This window comes from Parasteatoda tepidariorum, chromosome 10 (genome assembly GCF_982258835.1).
Source record: "Parasteatoda tepidariorum strain Cologne lab strain chromosome 10, Ptep-v5.0, whole genome shotgun sequence".
Classification (NCBI taxonomy): domain Eukaryota; kingdom Metazoa; phylum Arthropoda; class Arachnida; order Araneae; family Theridiidae; genus Parasteatoda; species Parasteatoda tepidariorum.
Genome location: NC_141764.1, coordinates 96,006,670 through 96,023,932, shown reverse-complemented (window position 1 = coordinate 96,023,932; position 17,263 = coordinate 96,006,670). Strand labels below are relative to the sequence as shown.

At 31.3% G+C, this 17,263-nt stretch overlaps 2 protein-coding genes across 2 annotated transcripts; both read left to right on the top strand.

Moving 5' to 3' along the window:
* The first annotated feature begins 190 nt into the window (after nucleotides 1–190).
* On the top strand, nucleotides 191–2,282 carry LOC147803103 (uncharacterized). The gene is made up of 3 exons (XM_087152898.1): nucleotides 191–355; nucleotides 1,279–1,594; nucleotides 1,687–2,282. Exons 1-3 carry the CDS (start codon nucleotides 191–193, stop codon nucleotides 2,280–2,282), a joined length of 1,077 nt encoding a protein of 358 aa, XP_087009024.1.
* Nucleotides 2,283–2,549: 267 nt separating this feature from the next.
* Nucleotides 2,550–13,840, top strand: LOC147803102 (uncharacterized). Its single transcript, XM_087152896.1, has 5 exons — nucleotides 2,550–6,148; nucleotides 6,314–6,548; nucleotides 6,654–7,725; nucleotides 8,157–8,446; nucleotides 13,394–13,840. Exons 1-5 carry the CDS (start codon nucleotides 2,550–2,552, stop codon nucleotides 13,838–13,840), a joined length of 5,643 nt encoding a protein of 1,880 aa, XP_087009022.1.
* Nucleotides 13,841–17,263: the final 3,423 nt, after the last annotated feature.

The following is a 17,263-nucleotide window of genomic DNA, read 5'->3' as shown; positions in this document are numbered from 1 at the left end:
CGTGACTTTTAAGAAAGTGACGCCATTCGAGCCTGACTCGCGTTTGTTTACACTTTTTCTCCTTGGTGATTTAACGCTTGTTTACGTGCCTAGTTGAACGTCGTTTGTTTTTTAAAAAATATATTTTAAAATCGAAGTGCATTGCTGTTTGATGTCTTCATCAAGTAAATATAAGTACTGTATAGTGCTTATGTGCACTAACACAACTTCCACAGCTCCTGAAAAGATATTTTTTGATGTGCCAAGAAAAGCTGAGATAAGGAAAAGATGGTGCCATCTAATGAAGCGTGATGAGAATAAAAATCCTGAATTTTCTGAAAAATGCCCTCGACATATCTGCCAAGACCACTTTGATGTAAGTATATTTTTATGTCAACTATATTCAATCACCTTATAAGTTTTTATCTTCGTGAGACCATCATTAAACTGAAATAAGATTTGTATTGACAGACGAATTCAACAGTCGAAATTTGATCGATTGTTGACAGCCGATCTACTACTTTTTTTCTTTTGTTTATTTAACTCTCACATATGGACGGCAGTGTATAAATAAAGTCCACTTTTATTTATTTATGACTTTAACCTATACATTGGCCTTTTAATGTCTGGTAGCTACATGTGAAAGTGCCACTGCATTGTGTGGAAATTGATATCAGTTTTTGTTGCTGTAAATTATACCTAGGTAAATTGGTTTTAATAAAATTAGGTGTTAGTATCTAAATATTTCAGAAAACTCAAACTATTTATTTATGAATGTAAATTAATAATGAGCATTAAAATTTTGTTTGTTAAATGAATAAAAAATGTATCAGATATTCATTTATATTAGTATTAGAAATGCCTGAATGTTGATATTATTACGAATAATATTATTTCGAATTTTAACTTTTCTATGCTTTTATAGTTAAATTCTATTGGTTTATATAGTTGAACCTCATTAACTTCAACTCGAAGGGGAACAGAAAGTTTGGTCACGTTAAAAGTAGCTCACATTGTCAGCTTTAAGCAAAATGACAAGGAATCAAAAAACAGTTCTCGTAAAAGAAATTCTAGAAAGAAGTTCAACTATATTTGTTTTTTTTTTCTCCATAATTTAAATAAAATTGTAGGGCAAAAATAAATAGGCACATAGTTAACATAATCATAAAACAGGTGTGGTTCTTAATAGCTAATTGAATATTTTTATTAATATGTCTGAAATGCTTGGTATTGTTATTTATGTAAATTATGAATGTTTGCAGAATGGACTAAATTTGATAAAATTTTCATTTGTTTCAGCTTGAAACTGATACAGAAAATTATGTGCGGCATAAAGTACAAGGTGTAAATCTCAAGTTAAAAAAAGGAGCTTTACCACACATATTTGCATGCCAGAAAAATAAGCCTCCAGCTCTGTCTACAGAAAGAGCTGCAAAGCGTCAGCGAAAGAACACTGTGAATGACATTCTTTCGAATTCAGTGCCATCAACATCTGATGAAATTATTTTCATTAGTTCAGATGATGTAGTTACTACAGCACACATTAAAGATGACGAATATAAAGATGCCATTTGCCAGGTAAATATTAAACCTGGATATAGAAGTAAATGCACCAGTACCACCACTGTTTCTATGAAGATTTTGGTTGCCAAATCTCACCTCATATGCAAAATAAAGCTTGCAATGCGGATATTGTTAATTTACAAGAAAGTGTTAAGGAAAATTGTGCAATACCGTGTACAGAATTATTTGAATGTGACAAAGACACGTCAAATGATTATCATTATGAATGTTTGTCTGGGTCTGATTATGATCCAGAGGATGATGAAGAAGAAGATAAAAAAGCGATACGAAATTGTATGCTGAAGGCAATCCAAAAAAATCCCCTGATGTGCTTAGGGATTCAGAAAGAGGAAGCTTTTTTAATAGACTATTTGTCAAAACATGCTAAAAGCTTGGAGCTGAATGTGATAATCACGTTGAAAAAAATCAGACAGAATGAAACTTATGAACAACTTGGAATGCTTTTCGGCATGAGTGCTAGTAATGTGGGGAGGATTTTTAAGGACACATTGTTTCTTCTTGCAGGAGTGCTGCAAAACTTTGTTTATTGGCCCGCTGACCCAAGTAGCATCAAGTTGTGTTTGCCGGTGGCATTTCGAAGAAAATATTACAATGTGCAAAGCATCATTGATTGCTTCGAAATACCCATTGAAAAGCCCACTAACCCCTTACATCAAAGTTTAACGTGGTCAGAGTATTATAAAGACAACACCATAAAGTATCTAGTTGTTCGGTCTTAGGCGAAGCGCCATCTGTAGCAATTGTTGTGAACTGCTCAGTTTTCTCTTGAACTCTTGTTTGAGCCAGTCGTGGCTTCCATTGCAATAGTGCAATGAATTTGGTTGTTTACAATTGTTAAAATAAAGTATTGTTTGTTGAAATTTCGTATTTAATGAACCAGCGCACTGTGTACAATCGTGTACATAATAAAGTGATCCTAGTGGAACCGGAGAATTCGAACTTTCGGTTTGTTGTGGAATGCGTAGTTTCATTTCGTTTTCTTCATAATGAGCAGTAGTAGTGAAGAAGACAAAAAATCAGAAAAGACTGTGCTTAGTCGCAGAAAGGGTTATTTGAAAGGTCGAATAACCAAATTAGAGACATTTGTTCGTGAGAAAGCCGAAACAGCTGGACTATTATTGCTTCAATGCAAATTAGAAAACGTTTTGGACACTTGTGATAAACTAGAGAAATTAAAACTCGATTATTATGCCACCCTCGATGAAAAAGATTTGCCCAATTTTGAAGCTGAAATGGACAATTTAGAAGAGTCTATAGAACATATAAAGGTAAGCTTGCAAACCTTTATATTTAAGTTTCAACATAGTGAAGTGAGAGGCAATGATTCTATTGTAACTAAAATGAATTTAAAGTTACCTGACATTAATTTGCCTACATTTAATGGACAAGTTGAGCATTGGTCAAGCTTTAAACAACAATTCGATAGTTTAATATCTAATAATTCTTCATTGTCTGATTTACAAAAGTTGATTTATTTGAGATCATCGCTTAAGGGCGATGCTAAATACATAGAAACTAGTGAAGATTCATTTGAATCTTTAATGAAGGTTTTAATTGATAGATATGAGAATAAGCGTATTGTGGTAAATAGTTATATTTCTAATATTTTAAACTTAGAAAAGTTATCGTATGATTCCTTTAAAGACATAAGAAATCTTATTGATGTGTTAAACCGTAATTTAAGAGGTTTAAAACTTTTGAAATTAGAAGGTAACGATTTATGTTATCAATTGCTAATGAATATTATTCTACAAAAAGTAGATAAAAATACACGTAAGGAATTCGAAATGTCTCTAACAACTTCTGATTTACCCGAATGGGATAAGTTTTTGGACTTTCTTCATAAAAGAGCTCAGTTATTAGAGAATTTACAAGGTGTGCAGCCAAATAAATCGAAACTTCATCCCGTAAATAAAAGTAAATCTTTTATTCTAAAATCTAGTTTGAAATGTTTGTTGTGTAAAAAACCGCATGAACTGCATAATTGTCCATTATTTTTAGATCTTTCCCCTTTAAAAAGGTTTGAAGAAGTTAAAAAATTAAGGCTTTGCATTAATTGTTTTGGTAATAATCATAAACTTTCTAATTGTTTTTCGAAAGTTTGTTGTAAAATTTGTAACTGTAAACATCACGATTTACTTCATAGAGATAATTCTCGCCCGCTTGAAACTATAAAATCAAGTTCAGATATGCCAAAACAAACCCCCACCCTGGCGCCAAATGTATTGAGTAATATTTCTGAAGCCGGTGAAATTGCTGACTCAGAGAAATCGAAAGAGAGTAGCGTCTCCCACGCATTCTCAACTCGTAGTCTAAATAGTAATAAATTAGTTCTTCTATCTACTGCCTTAATTAACATCTGGAGTCCGCTTAAAAATAAATATGTTTTAATAAGAGCATTGTTGGACAATGGCAGTCAGTCGAATTATTTAAATTCTGATACTTGTTTTGATTTGGGGTTGAAGCGAGAAAAAATAAACATTTCTGTTAGTGGATTGGGAGAGAATAAAATGAATGTTAAGTGGAAGGCGACTTCTTTGATTTGTAATAAGGATTTATCTTTTTCTTCGCAAGTTGAATTGTTAATAGTTCCTAGAATTACGGGCTTGATTCCATCGACTCCCATTAAAATTAGTGAGCATTTAATTCCTGATCGTGCGTTATTAGCTGATCCAAATTTTGAGATACCGAGTAAAATAAACATGATTATAGGAGCTGAGCTCTTTTATGATATTTTAAAGGAAGGAAAAACCAGAGTTTCTCCTAATTTGTTATTCCAAAATTCTGCTTTTGGTTTGATAGCAACGGGTAAGGTTCATGAGAACAATTTAAATTCCTTTTGCGGTTTAACACATACCTCTGAAAATATTGAAGATTCTCTTCAGAAATTTTGGGAAATCGAAAGTGTTTCGTCAGATATGCTTACTGGTGAGGAGGAATATTGTGAAAATCATTTTTTACAAACTCATTATCGCAACGAATGTGGTAGATATGTGGTTCAAATGCCACTCAAAAAGGATCCCCAATGTTTAGGTGATTCAAAGAAACTAGCTCTAAAGAGATTGCATAATATATTTAGAAAGTTAGACTCTAATCCTGAACTTTGTAACTTATATAAAGACTTTATGCTTGAATATCAAAATTCAGGACACATGCAACTAGTTGACACCGATATTAATGTAAACGCTAGTTACTATATTCCCCATCTTGGCGTACATCGCCCTGACAAAACTACCACAAAATTGCGTGTCGTTTTTGATGCTAGTGCGCAAACATCGAGTGGTGAATCACTTAACTCTATACAAATGAAGGGGGGCGTGCTTCAGGATGATTTATTTTCAATTATGTGTAGATTTAGGAAACATCCTGTAGCCTTTACGGCTGATATTAGAGGTATGTTTCGCACTGTCTTAATTGATGAAAATCAACGAGACTTACAAAGAATATTGTGGAAATTGAATAAAGATGATGAAGCTAAAATTTACAAGCTCTGTACTGTTACCTATGGTACTACCTCTGCTCCATTTTTGGCAACGCGTGTCTTAAGACAAATTTCGATTGATGAAGGGAAGGATTTTCCCATTGCAGCTCGTGTCGTCCAAAATGATTGTTATATGGACGATGTAGTCTCGGGGGCTAATGATATTTCTTCTGCCTTAGAGTTAAAAAATCAGTTAATAAACCTTCTTCATCGGGGTGGCATGGATTTACACAAATGGTCATCTAATGAACAGTCCTTGTTAGAAAACTTACCGTATGAAGACCAGGAGTACCATTTCGATATTAAAAACAACGTTAAGACTCTCGGTGTGATATGGAACCCAAATGCAGACTTGTTTGAATTTTCAATTTCAGATATCACTAATCTGACGAACTGTACTAAAAGAACTATTTTATCGTGCATTTCAAGACTGTTTGATCCATTAGGCCTCTTGGGGCCGGTGATAGTGAAGGCTAAAATTTTTATGCAAAAGCTCTGGCTACAAAAACTGGACTGGGACCAGGCACTGCCAGACTGCAAGGTTAAGGAGTGGGAGAAGTATTCTTCCTCTCTTCTCTGTGTGAAAGACATTAAAATAGACCGCTGTGTAACGAATGGAACTGTTTCCTCCTTTGAAATCCATGGCTTCTGCGATGCTTCGCAAGATGCATACGGTGCAGCGATTTATTTACGATGTAAGAATGAATTGAATCAAGTGACTATTAACTTACTGTGCAGCAAGTCACGCATAGCGCCGATAAAAAAGTTGACGATTCCTCGTTTAGAATTATTGGCGGCTGAACTAATGTCCAAACTTCTACAGAAACTGTTAAAAGCTCTTCAAATGGATATACAAAGTGTCTACTTGTGGTCGGATTCAACCATAACTTTGGCGTGGATACGAACTGATCCATGTTTGTTGAAAACTTTCGTATCGAATAGAGTGTCCAAGATTCAAGAAATCACTAGATTATTTAAATGGGGACACGTGCCTTCCGAAAGCAACCCTGCTGACCTCATTTCGCGTGGTGTTACTGCAGACAAAATCTCAAACTCTGAACTTTGGTGGAATGGCCCTTCCTTTCTAAAGACTGAGGACTATAAGCAATTCGAACATTCTCCTTCTTCCAGCGATGAATATATGGTTGAACTCAAGAAAAATTCTGATCTTAATTTTACTGTCTTTGAGAAAAACACTTTTATAATTGATTTTTTGAACAAAAGCAATAGTTATATGAAACTAATCAGAATCTTAAGTTTTATTTTCAGGTTTGTAAGAAATGCTAAAAACTCAGCAAAGAAAACTACGGGACCGATTTCGAGGGATGAGTTAAAATTATCCGAATTGTTTTTGATTAGAGAAGTACAGAGGGATGAATTTTCTTCTGATATTGCAGATATTCAGAAAGGTACAATTTCTTCTAAGAGTAAGATTAAATCACTTAACGCTTTTTTAGATGCAGATGGTATACTGAGGGTGGGTGGTCGTTTGGCCCACTCGCAGGTAAGTTTCGATGCTAAGTTTCCCATTATTTTGCCTGCGGGTCATAAGCTTACATATTTAATTTTGTTGTATTTTCATTTAAAAGATTTGCATCTTGGTCCCCAGGCATTACTTAATTCTGTTCGCCAAAGGTTTTGGCCAATTCACGGAAGAAATCTTGCCAGAAAAATAGTGCACGAGTGTGTTACTTGTTTTAAATTTAGACCGGTAGCTATTGATCAATTAATGGGTAACCTTCCATCTTATCGATTAAATCCGGAATTCACCTTTAATAAATCAGGCTTAGATTTCTGCGGACCGTTTCTTGTCAAGCAAAAAAATCAAAGAAAAGTAAGTCTTCAAAAAATGTATGTAGCAGTTTTTGTGTGCCTTTGCACTCGGGCAGTACATTTGGAAATTGTCTCGGACTTAACAACTGAGGCCTTGATTGCCACATTAAAAAGGTTTTTTGCAAGAAGGGGGAAATGTTCTATGTTAATGAGTGATAATGCGAGTAATTTTTGTGGAGCTCGGAACGAGTTAAAACGGTTATATAATTTAGCTCAATCCCCGGAACAAGAATTAATTGATTATCTGTTAACAGAAGAGGTTACTTGGAAATTTATACCGCAACGGGGCCCCCATTTCGGGGGTATTTGGGAAGCAGCAGTGAAATCCTTTAAAACCCACTTTAAAAAGACAATTGGAATTTCAAAACTAACCCTTGAGGAATTTTTGACCCTTGTTACGCAGATAGAGGGAATTTTAAACTCTAGACCAATTACCCCATTATCTACAAATGCAAATGATATGAACGCTCTGACGCCAGGTCATTTTTTAATAGGGCGTCCAATAACTGCCCCCATAGAACCCGAAATCACTCAAATTCCAGATAACAGATTGTCTAGATGGGAAAGAGTTACAAAATTGACTCAAATTATTTGGAAAAGGTGGCAAAAAGATTACTTGTCTAATTTACACGAGCGAACTAAGTGGCAATTTTCGAAGGATAATGTTACCCCTGGTACAATGGTTCTAGTTAGGGAAGATAATCTTCCAGTATGTCATTGGGTAACTGGTAGAGTTGAAGAAACTATAGCTGGCAAAGATAAAAAGGTTAGGGTTGTTTTAGTGCGAACTCCTAAAGGTTTATTTAAAAGACCAATTCATAAATTGAGTATTTTACCTATTGAGGACAGTAAATAGTTTGGTAATAATTGTAACCTCATTGAATTATTTTTTGTTTATATTTGTATTGTATATTTGTATTTTAATAATTTCCTTTAAATTTGGAATTGTGCATTCATTTAATATTGGAACAAATATTTTTCTACAGTCCATAATTTTATTCTATTAATTGAAATCAAATATTTCTAATAATTTTATTGTGATTCTTATAGTTTCAATGTATATTAGTTATTGTTGAAATATGTTAAATATTTCAAGGGGCCGGCATGTTCGGTCTTAGGCGAAGCGCCATCTGTAGCAATTGTTGTGAACTGCTCAGTTTTCTCTTGAACTCTTGTTTGAGCCAGTCGTGGCTTCCATTGCAATAGTGCAATGAATTTGGTTGTTTACAATTGTTAAAATAAAGTATTGTTTGTTGAAATTTCGTATTTAATGAACCAGCGCACTGTGTACAATCGTGTACACTAGTGTCCTGCACTCCTGATGGAACTGTGAGTTTCATTTCGAAAGGTTATGGTGGACGTGCCTCTGATACTGCCATTGTTGAAGATTGTGGTTATTTGAATATGTTATTTCCTCACTTAGACGTTATGGCAGACAGAGGCTTTAAAAATGTTTCATGTTTGTTGCAGCAATTGCACTGCCATTTGATTCGTCCACCATCTGTTGTTCACAGTGCTCCGATGTCTGCGGAGGAACAAGTTGCTGCAGTTAGAGTGCACGTAGAAAGAGTTATTAATCGTTTGAGAAATTTTTCTATCTTATCTAAGCATACTTGCGTTGATAGACATTTAGTGCAACTATTTGATCAAATGTTAATAGTAGTTTGTGGTCTTATAAATTTTCAAAACAAATTAATTAAGGTCTAAATGTGTATATTTGTAACCTTGTAAAAACTATTTAAAATTAATATATTTTTCTTTTCAAATATTTAGTTTAATATTTTTTTTTTATTTTTAACTGCAGCAGCTTCTTTGGTTGTCTTTATAACCTCTGAAAATTGATACTTTTAAAAAATTAAGAGAATGTTAAAAAGATACTTGCCATAAATGTTTGAAATATTTTTATGTATTTTATATCATACTTGTGGAAATTCACTTAGATACTTTTTAAGATTTATATTTTAAGAAGTCTTTTTATTGTACCCTTCTTAACACATATTATTTACTTTTTACTTCAAATATAAGTTAAAATTATAGAAACACTACAATTATTACCTATTGATCATAACCCAATTCTTAAACGTTTATAATAATTATTTTGTGAGTAAGTATAATTATTTGTTTTTGTGAGTAATAATAATTTAGTGTGTAAGAATAGCGTTTAGTTTTATACTTTTATGAAAGTGGAAAGATGTTTTTAGTATACTTAAATCCTTGCTATATTTTAACGTGTACCTATATGTGTTATAACAAATCGCCGTTCCATTTTCACACACAAAATTATTTACAGCCAGGGGCGCCGGTAGAATAAAATATAGGGGGGTGCAACCCTCTAACAAACTACCATCCCCACAAAAAAAAAGATTAAAACTATTCTGTATGATTGCAATTCTTGTTTGATTAATCAATTTTTTACATAAAATTTTATAACTAAATTGCTTTTCTATTTATTTTTAATTGCTTAAAGAAAATCCAGGGTAGTGCAAGTGCACCTCCTTGCCGACGCCCTTATTTACAGCTACAGTTTATAAATAAACAAATTTATACCTTTGAGCCTTTATGGCTTTGATTTCAGGCGAAATGAAATCTTGGTTCGTTCGAAAAAAATCCATAATCATCTCTTCAGTAGCAAATTGTCCGTTTGAGCTTTTTGAAACCCCTCTTCCATTTTGATTCTATATATGCAATAGATTTCAAAATATTTGCTGCTAAATACGCATTTAAATACACGCGGGAAAATTTGGAAAAAATAAGTTAAAGAAGAGCTAGTTAAAACCGCAAGAAAGAAAATACATAATAACAACGGGAAGGTCGTGAGGAGTAAGGCTCTAATGACGTCACACCAATCAGCGGTCGTTTTCGAGTGAGGGCGTTTTCGCTCAAATTAAAATATTAATAATTAAATAAATATTTATTTGTCAGAGTTAAAAATTATATTTTCGTAATCAGGAAATCAATCTTAAGAAGTAATGACTATAATTTGGAAAATTTAAGAGATGCTGCAATTGTCCATTCACTTTTCATTCTCTTTCGTCTGTTTTGATAATTAAGTTCACTGATGATCAATTTGAAAAGCTTTAAGCTACTGACATGACACTATGTACGTTTAAGAGTAACACAATATAAAATTCCTTTATATCGTGTTATTCACTCTATTCTATTATAAAATTCCTTTATAGAGTTAAAATAGGATTTACGCTACCATCAGTCAATATAAACCTTGTACGTGAGTAACAATTGAAATGCTGTTATGCTTCATTATTTCTAAATTTGACTTAGGTATTAGGGCGATTCCACAGTATTTGTAGCCTGATGTGTCAAAAAAATATTTTTTTATTTGATACAATGTGTTGTATATCAAATTAGAGATAATTAAACATAGTTTATGAATAAAAATTCTTTTTAACTAAAATTTGATATTTTTTTAAAGAATTCAAGAAATATGTAAAAAAATGAGTTTGAAAGTTGCTGACATGATAAACAAAAAGTTAGTTTTTTAGGTTACTAAACCATTCAAAATGTTTAATTTAACATGAAGTTTTTAAACCCATATTAGATTCAAACAATTTAGGAGCTAAAAAAACTTCATTTTTGCCTTTGATAGATTATTAAAGGTGTTTATAGGTTTAAAATACAGTTTCCTTATAAAAAATTTTCAAATTACTTTTATACAGATTTTATTTACAAGTTTATAATCCTAAAGTTTTATTTTCCTCTGTTTATTTACTATGCTTAATCTATATCAGTCAAAAAAAACTGATGATTTTATTATTTAATATTTTTTTAAAAAAAAATTAAATTTTTCATGTCTGCAACGTTGCAGACATGACTGCTTATTAGTACCTAACTGATGTAACAAAATAGTTACCAATGTCAAAAAATGTATAAAATATAAGTTTAAATAGCATAATATGGCAACACTTAAATATCTTTTAATTTGTGTTTGTAGAAGTGGCAACAGTTTTGGATATTTTAAGCACGTGTCTATTGTTTACTTGCATATTCTCATTTGATTATGCAAAGTTTACTTTCTCCTAGCTTTAAGAAAAATATTTTAAATTAAAATTGTTTACTTTATTTTAGCATTTGTATAAATTAAAGTTGTTGTGTAAAAATTTTTGCAACTTAAAACAAGGTAAGCATAAGCCATGCCTTTAACTAGTACTGAAAGATCTCGCATTAGAAGACAAAAATTGAAAGCTGATCCGCAAAAATATGAAGCAATGAAAACTGAAGCAAGCAGAAAAAAGAAAGAATACAGACATTCCATAATACTTACTGAAGAGCAGAAGATCAACATAAGGGCAAAAAATAAGGAAGCACAAAAAAAGATGCAGGGAAAAAAAGAAAGATGCAGAAATAATAACAGATTCACCTGGCTACACAAGCAGACAATCATTGGGTAAAGCTGTTAAAAAAATCACTAATTCACTACCAAGATCAGGGTTGGCAGGTTTTTGACATGCGACAGTTTTTGACGGTTTAAACCGTCACGTCAAAAACCTCACTGTCAAAAACCTATTTTCATTTGTGAAATTTAAATAATACATAAAATTTATATATTTTTTTATAAAGGATAGTGTTTCGAAATATGTTCTAGAAAAAATAAATTTAAAATTTTGAAGAAACAACTTATATTTTGAATAGTAACCAAAATCTTGTACTTATGAAAACTCACATCTTTTGTAATATTATGTATTCATTTTCATGTGTTATTGAAAATCTGCAGTGATATTATTAAGAAATTTATTTATAACCAAATTTAGTGTATAGTATAGATTATACTAAAAATTAGACATTTTTAAAGATAAACATTAGCAGTTTTGTACATTAGACATCTTTTAAACAGGTTGGGCACATGAAACATTCACAATCAGGGAATTTTTGTCTATTTTTAGCTCTTCTAAAGTAAACTGGGGGGAGGGGGATTAGTGAACTGCTTTCAACATACTTAGTTTGGTGGAGGAGTAGAAAATGTCCCCAGAGTGTTGATTTTGTATTCCTGGAATGCAGATCTTCTTTATACTTCTAATCCCCATCTCTCCTTCACTCAAAATGGGGGTGGACCTGTTATCAGAAAACCAGTTCCTTTGTACTCTTTTTTCAGAGGTGTCTCCTTACTTTCAACCAGTATCTCCTGTGTGATTTATCTCTGTATTCATTTGAGTTAAATTCTATTTTTCAGTTACACAAATTAGGTTCTGCTGGTCTTAATTTTTTTTCTATTTCACCAATAAAAAAATATTTTTTTTAAAGAAAGCATGATTCGTGGTGGCAGACCTACAGATTTAGTGTGGCAACATTTCCATAAAATTGAAATTGATGGAAAACATTATGCAAAATGCAAATATTGTGGAAATGTTAGAGCAAATCATGTAGACAGAATGAAAACCCATATTGCTCAGTGTTTGAAAAATAAAGAATCAACTACTTTGAGTTGTGCAGATGATGAGGATGAAAGATAAAAATAGAAAAATTAAGAGATAAAAATTGTTTTAAAATGATAAGTGTAATAATTATAAATAAATATAATAAACAATATGAATTACATTTATCATTATTCATAAATATAACTACTTTTAAATTCAAATTAACATACTGGATAATAAAGATATTCGGTATAACATTAAAAAAAAATTTTTATACACTTGTATCAAGTTTGTATTTATACAACATAACTTGTAAGTTCCTTATAAATATTAGTTATATGTTAGTTATATGTCAAAAATGCATAGTAATAAACTTTTAATCTTCTTAAATATCAAAAAAAAAATTTTTTTTTTTCAAAATATAAATATTTAAACAATTTTTGTGCAAAATTTTTCGGCACGTGCATTTGAATATAAATTTCTGAGATTTTAAATCTGTTACTTTACCTTAATTTTAATTAAAAAATATTTCAAAACCTGCTGATTACCTATAGTCTAATTAAATTTCAATATAATGCATGGCAACTGTTGGTAGTTTTGAAGTTTATATATTTTCTTGGCAAACTTCAGTTTTTGACAGCTCAAACCAGTATTATACCCTTGTCACGTCAAAAACCCAACCCTGACCAAGATGACCAAATAAGAAAATTCATGCATTGACAGATATTATAGCCAAAATATCCCCTTTGAAAAGAAAACAAATAATTAAAAATTCAATCAAAATTAAAAGGCTGCAGCTATCTGAAATTGATCGGAAAAAAAGATGTGACAAACTTTCTGAAGAAACAGAGAAAAAAGTAAATGAATTTTTCATAAGAGATGATATAAGCTGAATGTGTCCTGGAAAGAAGGACGTAATATCCTTAAAAACAGATGTAGGGCGAGAAATACACCCAAAAAATTTTCTTATAATGAGTATCGGAGAAGCACACCAGCTTTTCTTTAGTGAAAATTCCGATTTTAGCATTGGGAAATCAAACTTTCATGAAATGCGACCAAAATTTGTGTTACCATCTGGAAAAAAAGGATCAAGAAGTATGCATGTGTGTATACCACGAAACTGTTGACATGATTCTTTCGGGAATAGGAGCTCTCCGTCCAGATCTTCCAAGTAATTCAGAAGCAAACACAAAAGAAACTTGTTTGTGGTTTTGATGAAAAACATATTAGCTGTATTGATAGACTGTGTTCAATATGTGGTGTTGAAAAATACTTGGATGATAAAGTACCATTTGAAAATCTGGATTGCACAGTGAAGTACTATCAGTGGCAACAGAATGAAGTGGGATTCACTGTTAAAAGGGAAATAGTTACGGATTTAAGATCTGCTAAAGAAGAAATTGGTTCGCAATTGCGCCTATTTTCAAGACATACTTACAATGCTTCTAAGCAACATTTTGAATTTAGGTATTTAAAAGAAAATCTTTCTAATGATGAAGTTATCATGCATGTAGATTTTGCCGAAAATTATTCCATAAAGCATGATTGTGAGATCATGAGTGCTCATTGGGCAACTGATAGTGTAACCCTGTAAACTTGTGTTACATATTACAAAGATGAAACAAATTCTTTGGCTCATCAGTCATATGCCATAGTATCTGATGATTTATCACATAACAAAAATTATGAAGAAATTGTGGCCCATTTAAAAGAAATTAAATGTGGTATGATAAAAAAAAGTGCACTATTGGTATGATGGGGCTGCAAGCCAATTCAAAAACAGATTCATGTTTTCCAATTTAGTTTGTCACAAAGATGATGTTAAAATAGAAGCAGATTGGTCGTTTTTTGAAACGGCACACGGAAAAGGTGTTGTAGATGGCGTAGAGGGATCTGTAAAGAATAAGGTCTAGCGAGCAGTACTTCAAGGTAAAGAAGTTGTTGATGATGCAAAGTCCTTTTACGAGGTTATTTCTAGAATTATGGATGGTAAAATCAAACTAATTTTTATAAGCAAAGAACTCGTTGATCGTAAAGCAATGATGCTTACAGACCATTTCAGTCAATGCAAATCGATAGCACATACAAGAGGTTTGCATTTCATTCGCCCTATAGAATATTCTCAGTAGAATATTCTATAAATTCTCCTTTTTCAAGTGCACAAACTATGTACTAGGCAACATTATTTCCTGAATCAAAATCAATGATTCCATCATCATCACTTCAGTTAGCTGCCACATCAAGAACAGAAAATGAATTAGAAGGGCAGTGGATTGCCGTACTGTTTGACGATAACTGGTGGCCTGGCCAAGTTATTTCAAATGATAAACACACTATGACACTAAAACACCATTTCAAGCCAGTAGCAACTAATAAATTCAAGAATTTGGAGAAACCAATGTTTGAAACCATTTCAATTGATACCTATTTATCTTCTTTACCACCTGATCCATCTGCACGCTATTTTTTATATGATTCTAAGGTTGCATTGCATGTCAAAAATATAATCAATAAATTATAAAGTAAAATTGAATTGAAATTTGTCTGTAATAAAATTATTTATTTAATTGTTAATAAAAATTAAATAAAATATGTAAAATTTTTACTAAATAAATATTTAAGCTGTATATATGAAAAATAATATGCATAAATTTCGAATAACAGTAATTCTAACTAATAAATAGAGATGTAAACTTTTCGTCATGTCTGCAATGTTCTGTCCGCACCACTTACATTATTTTAAATTATGTAAATTTTCATTAAATCATTTTAAATTCTGAAAAAAAATTGCAATTTCCTTTATATCTACATATATTTTAACCTTTTCATGCCAAATGTGTTTATTTATTTTGTAAAATTCAGAGAAGTTGAGGTATATATTGAAGACTAGTGAAAAATAGGTTTTTCTGCGTCATGTCCGCAACACTTCAATTTTTTTTATTAAAATAGTTTTATTTAAATTTTATCCAAAAATCTTCTTTATTTAAGAAAGAACAGTATATAAAGCTTTTGTAAAAAAAAAATTCACTCTTCTATCTTAAATATTTGTTGAAATATGAAGTATCGAACTTTGAAAACGTCATGTCCGCAACGTACACAATACTGTGGAATCGCCCATTAATGATTAATAACAGTAACATGGGGGGATTTCTGAATTGTGATCTGTGGCAGAATAATTGCCAAGTCATGGCAACTTCCGGGCAACAACTAAAAAAATATTTAAAAAAATCACAAAAAGGGACAGCTTAAAAAGTATAACTCATAGCCACCCACAGGCAAACATCTGCATACTTTTTTTTAAAAAATTTTTTAAAATCTGGCACCTTGGCTTTTGTAGTCTTGTTTTCTCTCAAAAATTACAATATAAAAATATTCTGAGAAAAAAGCTGAATAGAAATCAGACTAGAAACAAGATTACTTCAAAAAAGCAAACTAAAATCCATATGTGAAGCTTTTTTTCTCCAACTCAACATGCTTAATAATGTTGATCAATCTGAATAGCCTTAATTGTACTAGTAACATGACACTATACATAATAAAGAGTATCACAATGTTGTAAAAAGTGTAAAAAATATGTAAAAATTACATTATAAACTATATTATTATAAAATGCTTTCCTTAACTTAAAATATATTATACTCTTCCATCAGTGAATATAAACTTTGTACATGAGTAACATTGAAAATGCTGTTCTTTCATTAATTTCTAAATTATATTAAGAATAATTTTTCCACCATGAAAACACTGAATAATAAGATCACTAGGGTACCTCGGGAGAGTGATTTCCCGTATTAGCTAAAATAAGCTAACCCCTTGAGGATGACTTAACCAATTAAGATTTATCACAGTAACTTCAAAATGTATTTCAATTAGAACCACTATAAACAAAGTATATAAGTTTTTAAAAAATGCAGTCAACAAAAATGTGATGACACCTTTTTTCCTGTAGTACACATGAAAACTAATTTGAAACAGTTAAATAATGTTATCTTGATCTACAAATTTACTATTCCTTTACATCACAAAATTTTTTCTCTCAAAAATGAAAATCGGCGGAAGAAAAGGTTGAATAGAAATCAGACTAGAAACAAGATTACTTTAAAAAAGCAAACTAAAATCCGTAAGTGAAGTATTTCTTATCCGACTCAACATGCTTAAAATTTTAATATATCTAAACTTCATTAAAATTTAAGTTTTTCTACCTGTTTTAATAATTAAGTTTTATAATGATCAATCTGAATAGCCTTCATTGTACTAGAAACATGACACCATACATAATAAAGAGTATCACAATGTTGTAAAAAATATGTAACAATATCATTATAAACTATACTATTATAAAATGCCTTTCTTAACTTAAAATATATTATACTCTTCCATCAGTCATTATAAACTTTGAACATGAGTCACATGAAATGCTGTTATACTTCATTAATTCTAATTTGTATTAATAATAATTTTTCGACCGTGGAAACATTGATTAATAAGATCACCAGGGCACCTCGGGAGAGTGATTTCCCGTGTTAGCCAAAACAAGCTAACCCCTTGAGGAAGACGTACGTATTTAAAATAATATGTAACATCACAATTTATTTCAATTAGAACCACCATAAACAAAGTAAATAGTTTAAGAAATATGCAGTTAACAAAAATCTGATGACACTTTTCTTGTCATACACATGAAAACTAATTTGAAACAGTTAAATAATGGTATCTTGATCTACTTTTAAACTGCTACGTTTTTTCCTACAAAAAGAGTCGCAGGAAAAAGTTTAATAGTAATTACACAAGAAACAAGATTACTTTAAAAAAGAAAATTTAAAATCCAAAAATTAAGCTTTTCCCCTCCAACTCAACATACTTAATAAGGTTGAAAATCTAAATTAAACTTTGCTTACAATATTAGTCTTTCTCTTGTTAACAATTAAATTTAATGATCATCAATCTGGATAGCCTTAATTGTACTAGTGACATGACACCATATATAATAAACAGTAAAGTAAATAAAGAGTAGAGT

Excerpts from the sequence above, each read along its gene's own strand:
- LOC147803103 (XM_087152898.1), top strand. The coding sequence starts at position 191 with ATGTGCACTAACACAACTTCCACAGCTCCTGAAAAGATATTTTTTGAT. Across the intron at positions 356-1,278 it reads TCTGCCAAGACCACTTTGAT|CTTGAAACTGATACAGAAAA; the intron begins GTAAGTATATTT and ends CATTTGTTTCAG. Across the intron at positions 1,595-1,686 it reads ATATAGAAGTAAATGCACCA|AAAGTGTTAAGGAAAATTGT; the intron begins GTACCACCACTG and ends TTAATTTACAAG.
- LOC147803102 (XM_087152896.1), top strand. The coding sequence starts at position 2,550 with ATGAGCAGTAGTAGTGAAGAAGACAAAAAATCAGAAAAGACTGTGCTT. Across the intron at positions 6,149-6,313 it reads CTAAAGACTGAGGACTATAA|GTTTGTAAGAAATGCTAAAA; the intron begins GCAATTCGAACA and ends TTTTATTTTCAG. Across the intron at positions 7,726-8,156 it reads TATTTTACCTATTGAGGACA|CGCACTGTGTACAATCGTGT; the intron begins GTAAATAGTTTG and ends TTAATGAACCAG.